Source organism: Condylura cristata, unplaced genomic scaffold (assembly GCF_000260355.1).
Source record: "Condylura cristata isolate star-nosed mole 26May11 unplaced genomic scaffold, ConCri1.0 scaffold00010, whole genome shotgun sequence".
Taxonomy (NCBI): domain Eukaryota; kingdom Metazoa; phylum Chordata; class Mammalia; order Eulipotyphla; family Talpidae; genus Condylura; species Condylura cristata.
Genome location: NW_004567111.1, coordinates 44,378,027 through 44,388,055, shown reverse-complemented (window position 1 = coordinate 44,388,055; position 10,029 = coordinate 44,378,027). Strand labels below are relative to the sequence as shown.

The 10,029-nt window shown below is 36.8% G+C and overlaps 1 protein-coding gene across 6 annotated transcripts in view; it reads right to left on the bottom strand.

Moving 5' to 3' along the window:
* Window positions 1-10,029, bottom strand: part of FRY (furry homolog (Drosophila)) — a 289,488-nt gene that overhangs the window by 27,042 nt on the left and 252,417 nt on the right. For 4 of the 6 annotated variants that reach the window (XM_012723238.1, XM_004680190.1, XM_012723235.1 and 1 more), the window contains exons 50-53: window positions 9,750-9,824; window positions 5,681-5,851; window positions 3,640-3,648; window positions 343-543 (exon numbers count right to left, since the gene is read on the bottom strand). In XM_012723238.1, coding sequence (XP_012578692.1) covers window positions 343-543; window positions 3,640-3,648; window positions 5,681-5,851; window positions 9,750-9,824 — 456 coding nt within the window. The remainder of the gene's footprint in view (window positions 1-342; window positions 544-3,639; window positions 3,649-5,680; window positions 5,852-9,749; window positions 9,825-10,029) is intronic. The other 2 variants (XM_004680191.2, XM_012723236.1) reach the window with 1 other exon arrangement.

Genomic DNA, 10,029 nt, shown 5'->3' with positions numbered 1-10,029 from the left:
GATTTGGTGATGGGAAACCCGTGGGGATTACAATTGAGATGGAAAAAAAAATGTGCAAAATGATGTAAAAATAAACTTTTTAATAAAAAAAAAAAGATTGCAGCATAATAAAAATTACTTAGAGGAAATCTAGGCCTTACAGACCTGATGTATTTTGGGGCTTAGAACAAGTACCCCAGTATTTCTTTCCACCTACATCTACAAGTTAGAGACCAGTTAGAATCAGATCCACCTGAAATTTCAGATGATGGCCACTGAGGAACGTTTCTTTAGCTTAACAGGAAACTGTTTCAGTTAAAAAAAAAGTCTCCTAATTTCTGTGGAGGAAAAGGTCCTACTTACTAGGTCAGAGTGCTCCAGGATCTGGCTGGTGGTGAGGTCCTCCTCCTCAGAGGATTCATCAGAATCTTCATGGTTCATTTTATTTAGGCTGGGAGAGCTTCCCGAGAGTTGGCGCTCTTCCAGAAGCTGCATGTCACACTTGTCCAGGCTATCCAGAGAACGCCTGCGCACTCCCCAGTTGAAATTGTCCATACTCTCGCCCTGAAATCACACCATTTTTTATGCCAAAATCTTCCTGCACACACACCTTCACACACTCAGTCACAGCTTGGAAATAATTATTTTCATTTTAACCCCTCACGAAGTTTGGTACCATGCATCTTGTGTATCTAACATGAAAAGTCAGATAGGTTTTTTTCTTTTTTTGAGGTTAACATTAATTTATGCCATATTGATTACATTTTTTTTTCCCACCATAGTCACCATGGAGCAATTGCCCCCTCCCATCTTCCCTTTTGGTAATCACCATGTTGTTTAATTAGAATCTTTTTACTGAGCATACTATTTTCACCTGAATGCATAGTTAAAAGTGATGAAACACTTTCCTTTGCGGCCTGGTGGGTCATGTTTAATTTTCCCCAAATTGGTTTTGGTAAAACTATAAAGTGATCGTGTTTCAAAGTCTGTTACAAAAGAGAATGTAGCTAATAAACAATGTCAAAAGAGGTGTGGCACCCTGCTTGCTTAGCATTGTTTTCAGGAGAATAGTAGGAGCTATGCTTGGAGCACATTCCACACTCTGGCTGTAAGTTAAAGAGCATTAGGTTAACATTCCGGCCTGTTTCTACCACAGTGGTGTTCACAGATAAAATGCAGAGTTACAAAATATCAGAAAGCAGCTGGGCAAAGTTTGACAAGTCATGCACTATGCAGAGACCAGGGCAGCGTGGCTAAACTTGCACTTTAGGCTCATTTTTACATAACTGTCTCAACATAGAAAATAGCACTTTCCTGGCCCAGAAATGACTGCCTTGGTACTACCAAGTATGATTGGTGACATGTATGTTTTGATTTATTGAGAACTGGAATAAGTGGTATAACTGTTAAAGAAAGATTTTAATTGTACTTGGATTTCTGTATAAGCTGGCAGCTGTTAAATCAGTTTATCTGAATAACAATTTTTTTCTAGAAACTAATTTGGGTTTTATTTTTCTCTCTGTTAAGATAGGAATAAAGGAAAATAGATTATTACCTAGCTCATGGATAAGCAGGTTTTAACCTAAACACAGGCAATCTGAATAAAATCTAGCTCAGAATCTTTTCATTTATCATTCTTCTGAAACACTGACAGGTCACTGAAATATGAAATAAAATAGCTTTGTTGATGGGAGCTAAGCAAATAGTATAATATTATAATATGAGAGATGGCGACTACTATTAAAATTAGTGAGCATTAAATTTATTAATTTTTCTCTGGCTTAAGAGTCTAATTTTTCTGGCTTCTAATAAAAAAAACAAACAAACTTGACATTCTCACAGATCTCTTGTATAGTAGATACTTAGCTTTTCCAAAGTGCTTTGGCTATTTATGGGGGAAAGCAACAGGTACAAATCCTAAACACATTCTGGATATGATATAGAAATTGTTATCATTATTCATGTTGACTTATGATGTTTATGATTATTTTTAGAACTGTTTGATCTTAAAGATAAAGCCAACAGAGAAAATTATTTCTATGCATTATAGCTGTATCTGTAACTTTTGTCTCTATTAGCTGTGACAAATAAGCACCAAATAATATTTTGTGTGTGTTGGATAAAGCTGTTATGTTGGAATTTTAAAATATCTATTTCAGTGAAAAAATAAAAAAAAAGTGGAAAAGTAAAGACAAAATAAAATATAATGTGTAAAGAAATAAAAAATGACCAAGAAAAATGCAGGTACTACAAGAGAAAAATTGAAGATGTAAAAATTACTGAAATTTACAAATCTAAAACATAAATTCAAAAAATTTATTCTCTTGCACGAAATCAATGAATGGGTTGAATGAGCTCTCTCAGGTAACACTTCTAGAAGTCTCTCAGGCTGAATCCAAGACAGAATCACAGCTTGCAGAAAAAGATAAAGGGCTAGAGTCAGAGAATGCCTTATGGGCTACAGGTGGCTGTTAGTGTTGATTTGATTGTACCTCTGGAGAAGACCTGAATCAATCAGGTACAGGAGTGGGTGTCAGGGAAAGCTGTACTTGCAGAAATGATAGATACCTTACTAGAGGATGCAATAGCCCCACTACAGGCAAATGTGTTAAAACTGTTTCCCTGATGGTGGTTGAGGATTTAAGGTGGAATAGTACTGTCATTTAGACTAAGTTAAAGTCCATGGTGATTAAACATCAACCAGGCCTTCTCAGCATGGCACAGAATATCACTAGTGGGAGAACCACCTTCAATTTTCCCTCTAGCCAAGGTGAGATTTGCATTTTATGTCACATGCATTCAAGGTCAAATGTCAAAATAATGTTTTACTGACTATGTCAGATTTTATATGTGTGAGAAAATTTAGGAGATGTTAATTATGAATAATTTGTGTCAAGTGATCAAATTATATAAAGGATTTATATTAAGATGAGAAAGTACTGATGGTGAAAATTCATGAAATGTAAATAATTTTTTACTCTGTCAAAGAATTATTGTTGAAGGGACTGGGGTGTACTGTGGTCAAAATATGGTCTACTACAGTAAGTCTGGGAAGACATAGGTCTAGGTCAAACATAAGTCAGGTTGCCCAGGATGATCCTGGTTCACTCATACCTGTTGTCTGAGTGTAATTATTATTAACATCCCCTTTTACTTGCAAAATGGCCCTTGTTTGGATTAAAATTTTAGTCTCCATACAAAGATAGCTCCTACTTTCCCCAAAAATAAAAGGATTCGATTGGAAGTATAGGTGGCATATTGTTAGATGCAGCTTGTTGATTTCACCTTTAATAAGAGAATTTAAGAATAAAGCCCATCAAGTTGTCCAACTGCCTAAGCAGCCATTTTAAGATTTTCATAGATCATACTGGAAAACTTGTGTTCTCTCAAAAAATATAACCATGCAACTTCCAGAACTAGGTGTATAAAGGCTTAAAAAAAAAAAACAAACAACAAAAAACTTCTATTCATACTTTAGAAAATATTTCCATACTAAAACAGTCAAGGATAACACATCTTAAGTCACACGCACTTCTATGTAAATATGCACACAAATAGGCATACCTCTGCTAGAAGGGAGAAAAAAGCAATTATGTTGTTATAAATCTGCAAAGATGCAAAACATCTAGCACATCTGAATTAAAAATAACATCATCTTACCTGAAGTTCCTGGGTAGCAGGATGAATGGACAGAAAAACAAATAAAAGTTCTATTTAAAATGATTATATTATAGATACTAAGCTCATTTGTCTTTACTTTTAACATAACACCCACTAGCAATGCAAACAAAATATACTTTAGTAGATGCATTAAAAAAAAAAAAAAAAGAAGCAAAGATACACAGGCCCCAAAGAGATAAGTCTATATCAAGCACCAGATATTCCAAACCTCTTAGTAGCGGGTGATATAGCCAACATGAATATAACTTCTGAAATAGCTTTCTACCTCAGCAACAACTTTGATGTTCTCACACTTTTTTTTTTTTTTTTTTTTTTGAATGCCTAAGTATTCTCATGTGAGGAAATTCTCTAATGTCATGGGGAAATGAATGAAGGTCATCGCTGGAAAACAAAAAGGTGGGAATCACCTGATCCTGCTCCAAGTAAGAAGTCTCATCATGATCTGTCTGCTGCTCAGGTTATTTTATAACAAAGACATGACACCTTTTAAGTATTCTGGAAAGTTCCCAGACAAACCCTTGCTGATATTAGTTGAGACAGTCTGAGACTATTTAATGAGAAAGAACTGATAAGATGAAGTCGGATGCCCAGATCAGGGAGTAAATCTTCTATAATATTTGTGACTCAGGGGCATTCTGAAAGTATTTAAAACAATTGTATTTTGTGTTAGACTTAAAAAAAAATATCCTCACTGCATTTAGGAAATGATCTCTCTATTACAAATTATGATTAACAGAAAACAAAACTTCTTATGGTTCTAGAACACTCAAGGTGAAGCTAACAGGTGCAGGAAACTTGTGGTCAGCGCTCTTAAGGTGTCTGCTAAACTTGTTTCCCAGGGAAAGATTTGGTAAAGAAAACAATCTTCATTCTGTGGGCATTATTCTTCCCCCCTGGTGCAGACATCTAGAATTTTCAATGGGTCAGGAAAGATAAAGTGGAGATATCCTTGGCTTCACTTTAGCAGAAGCAGATGGGTCAGCAACTAGATCCTTATAGGGAAGATAAGCAAGTACTTAAAGCATCACTTCCCAAAAGTTTACAGTTAATTTTAGAGGTGTCTACCCACCACAGAATGTACTGTGCTTTGAATTTGGGCTTCCATTTCAAATGAAGACTAGCAGAAAGTCCTTTGTACACTTAGGTAAATGTGGCCTAAGTGTTGAGCAACACTGCACGCTTGGCTCAATACCAGTTATTTTTATATGCTAATCTCACTTCAGTGATTTAGTTTTCACCCCATAAGGCAAAAAACTACCTGGAACATGCCCCCAAGCTATTGAAATGAGAATAGTAGAGATGTTCCTCCTTTCACTCCTAGTTTTCCAAAAACATGATTCATGCTTGAAAGCATCTTATTACTGTGATTATCAATCAAAATAAGTGAATCTGTATTTGCCAGTCGAGACTTGAATTATGCTGCTCCAGGTGCTGGCACACCAGCTCTTACCTAAAACTGAGGAAAGAGCTCTGTGTATCCTGTATCTAGTTTCAAGTTCTAACAATTTCATCAAACACAGCTTGAAGATGCTGGAACCCTTGGGCTGCCAACTCATGTTGTGGCAGGCAAACTTTGAAGTAAATGAATTAGAGCAATTTCACCTTTAAAATAGTTAAATGCTTAGCATATATTGCTCAGGTACTCATGAACAGATTCACAACTTGAATGTTTTTGTGAATTTTTTTTTAAGTTCAGCTTTGGACTACCCCACCCCCCTCCCTCCCAGCACCCCCCCACCCCCACCCCACACACACACACATAGTCTTTTGTGTGGTCATTAAACGTTAGCTCTTTGCCATTTAAAAATAACTTGGCAGCTTTTGCTGTGGGCTCAAACAGGAAGGGGGTGTGGTAACTTTTGCCAAAGTTAAGCTGCTGTATTTTGAATAAGTTGATTCAAAATAAAGTTTGCAGTTCTCCAATTACAGACTGTTTTAAGAACTCTTTTAGCAGGTAAAAAGAATCTTTTGTTAGTCAAGGAAAAGACTGAGCGAATTATTTTTAGAGAATACACCGTACCTCGCCATCCTCCAGTTCCACATCTAGGAAATCGAAGTCTCTAAAGACTCGAAACTGCTGCTCACTGTTTGTGTCATCCATGTTCTCCTGTTCTCTGGCGCCGTCCTCAGAAGACACTAAGCTGGTCTGGTGCTCAAGCAGATCCAAATCCCCACATGATGAAAAAATCACCTACAAATCAGAGAGTCCTCTCCTGAGAAAACAGTTCTTCCTTTGGTCGTGTGTGCTACAAAAACTAATTGGCTCTTTATAGCGCTGTATTTCCAGTACACACCTAATTCCTTAAGTGGGTATTTTTAGAATGTTCTTTCATTATTTATGTTGGACAGGTGCCTTCTGATTAAACTCATGGCAGAGACGCAAGTCCATGCTCTGGGGAAATGTCCAGAAGTTAAATTGCTGTATCTTAATGAAGACTGAATCCTACTTGAGTGTGTGCAATTTTGTGTGTGTATGTGTGTTTGTGTATGGGTGTGAGAAAACTGAGCATGTGTTCATAAACCAGAACAGCTACGAAATTTCAAACTGTGTCTGAACTAACTAAGGTTTAAAATTGTCCACATTCACACACACACGTACCAATCAAATATATATCACAGAATAATTTAAGGACTACTGATACCAAGACATGTTATTGTAGAATCAGCTGTGAGAGCAAAGGATTTAACTCTTTTAGAGCTAAACCTGCAATTAGTAAGGAATATGAAACAGAAATCAAAACACACAATATATGTTCATTTTTAGTTAAAGAAATGTAGCTGAGCATCCCTACTCATAATTTATACTTAAATTCCTATCCTGTTGCTTTAAGCCATTTCAAACTAAACCAAACCTCTCTGTTAAAATCTTTAGTATCTTAACATTTTAAAATTGGATTTTTATGTTGAAATTTTTTTCACTGAGGCATTTTAATAGACCTTTGTACAAGTAATAACTTCACTATCTAGCCTCTTCTGAAGAGATTAATGCTAAAATGAACAACAATGTTCATTACATAACTATTATAACACCTCTTTTTTTTTTTTTAACAGTATCACATTTTTTAAAGGTTTATTTATTTATGCATATAAGAACTGGAGTACAGGCCAGAGTGTGGGGTAAGGGTAAGAGGATTCACCAGTGATTAAGAGTGGGGAGCAGAACAGGCAGATTTACTGAAATTCACTGCTGAAGGGAGCAGTGGGTATGTCCGCAGAGGTCTGCTGCGCCATGTGGGTCACCTCCCTGGCTGCGGATGGAACTCATGCTGCAGTGGCTTTGGACAGCTTTAACCCCTTGCACCACCAGGGAGGGCCCATACACCTTATTTTTTTACTTGAAAGGTGAACAAATGATTTATAACAATTTAAATATAACAACTGACTCTCAAAAGTAAAAAGAGGGAAGGTTAGAGGGGTCAAAACAGGGGAGGGATGAGCACAGCAAATGTGGTGATGGATCATGGGTGCTATGGTGGTGGGAGAACCTGAAGGGAGAGACCAATTACTATACAAAAATGAACAATGGTGTAAGAAAAAAGAAATAAATTGTATCATGTTCATCATGGGGAAAACAAGGTAAAAAGAGAGACTGGGTTGTAAATGGATATTTTTCTCTCAGTGTTTGAAAATAGCCATATGCTTTGTACTACCTTCTCACAAAATGATAGAGGATGCCCATTTTGCACAAGTAGGTATCTGAGGTAAATGGCAGAGGGCCTTTCTACTGGCTAGTAAGAGAAGAGAGTAGAATTCTGACTTTCTCAGTGGAAGGTTCCCTTTTCTAGGTGATGTTGTTTCTCTTATTAGTTTTTGCAAAATACTCCAGAGAAACATTTCCAGCTGGAGTGGTCTCAGTTGATGACAATGCTACAATGCAGAGGCAGAGAGCTCCTGCTCTCTCACTAGGGGCTGGAGGCTCCCTCTGCCCCTGCTGCAACCACCTTGTCCTCTCCATCATAAATGATGTCTCAGGATCAGCAACAAACGTGCTGATCAATAACACTAAAAAGGTGAGTTCAGAGGACACCAAGCTTAGGTTGGATGTCTGTCCAGACAATAAGAAATCAGTTTGCACTTTACCAAGTATTTATAAATCTCCACTATGTCATCTGCTCATATGGGATCTAGAAAATAGCTCCAAAGAGGAAATGCAAGTGGCCAACAGGCATATGAAAAAATGTGCAACATCACCTATAATCAGGGAAAGGCAAATCAAAACCACAAGATACTACCTCACACCAGTGAAAATGGCACACATTAAAAAGACAGGCAAAAAATGCTGGCAAGAATGTGGAGAAGAAGGAGCACACCTACACTGCTGGTGGGAATGCAAACTGGTCCAATCACTTTGGGAAGCTGTGTGGAGTTTCCTCAAACTACTGAAAATGGAGCCAACATATGACCCAGCAATTCCACTCCTAGGGATATACCCAAAGGACACAAAAACATTAATTCAAAAAGATACCTGCACCCCTGTTTTTGTAGATATTTACAATAGGTAAGCTACGGAAACAACCCAAATGCCCAAAAATAGATAACTGGATTAAGAAGATGTGGTATATACACACACTGAATGCTATGCAGCAATCAAAAAAACTAAACTCACGCAATTTGCAGCAACGTGGATGGAGCTGGAAGGGATCATGCAGTGAAATAAATCAGAAGAAAAAAAAATCAGATGGTTTCACTTTTGGAGGAATAGAGGGAACCAAAAAAGAGATCAAGAAAAAAAAATAACAACAACAACAACAAAACAAAATTAGTAGGCAACTATAAATAAAAGACATTCTGCAGGGTCCTCTGGGGATGAAGAGGGATCAAAACAGGATGAAAGAACATGGAGGACTATGATGATGATTCACGAGTGAATGGGTATTGGGAATTTTACAGAGAATATACAATAATATAAAAGATACAAATAAAAATAAAAAACAAACAAACAGAAATTGCAAATTCTTACTTTATTTGGTTTTTAGTTTGCTATTTCTGTTTTGGTTACTAGTAAAAATGTGAAATAGATGAAATAAAATTACCTGGCCAAATCAAATCCTAGGCTTTAGCTACTCACACACAATTTAAATTTTCCAAATTATAAATGCTTCAAAAGTTAACTTCTAATATTTCTGCTATTCTTTCATTTCAAAGTTCAAATGTGGCCCTTCCTGGTGACTCAGTGGGTTAAAGCACAGCACTAAGAAGCTACAGCCACTTCAGCATGAGTTTGATCCTTGCCCCAGCCACTGCTTCCCTCATCAGTGTACTTTGTCAGTCAGTCTGTTCTGCTCCCCACTCTGTCTCTGGTGAATCTTCTCATTGACTCTGCACCTCTGGCCTGTACCACAGTTCTGTCTACATAAATAAACAAATCTTAAAACAAACAAACAAACAAACAAACAAACAAAAACAAAGTCCAAAGGCAAATTTTTCTTTTTACTATAAAATCAACAGAAGGATTTTACAATAAAAAAACATGCTAATATAGGGTGCTCACTGGTGGTGCAGCAGGTTAAAGCACAGCACTAGGAAGCTAAAGACACTTCACCACGAATTTGAACCCTGCCCACCCCAGAGGTGGCCTGTTCTACTCCTTACTGTGGTGAATCCTCTCACCATCCCTGCACCTCTAGCCTGTACCTCAGTTCTGCATGCATAAATAAATAAATCTTTTTAAAAAATGCTAATATATTATTTTCATCTCTATTGTATATTGTAAAATAGTAACACCATAGGAAGAGGTATATGTACAAAGGTGAAATTTAACCCCAAATGAATGTGTATCATATATAATAGTGCAGGAGATATTCACACACATATATTTTAAAGGAGTGTGAGCATATTTGTTAAAAATGTGAAAAATTAAAAAAAGAAAAGAACTGTTTATTTACAAAGAAGGTGGAGCAGGTAACCACAATCTTTCATTTTTTTTTCTGAACTAAGTGAGATTAAAAATTATGAAGGAATAATCCAGAGGTTTAATCCAGATGGCAGATATAACTCAGTTGAATCCTCTACTATATAATGAAAAGTAAATGTGGGACAAAGGTAAAAGAGAGGATACCAAAGTAAATATAATACATGATAAAACTCACTGATGGATTTTTGCTTAGTCCTACTTCTTGGCCACACAGGGAAAGAACATGCACCAACTTCTCCTTTGTTCTCTTCTAGAAAAGAAAAACACACATAGGCTTTAATCATGGGGTTCTGTGATCAAATATCCTCTACTACTGTAGCTACTAACCCCACGGGGCCATCACACTTAAAATGTGGCTAGTGACAGAAAGAGAAAGAAAAATACCGGATGGTTTCACTCATAGCAGGAGTATAATGGACCAGGCGAGAAAATAACAAAAATAATGAACAACCATA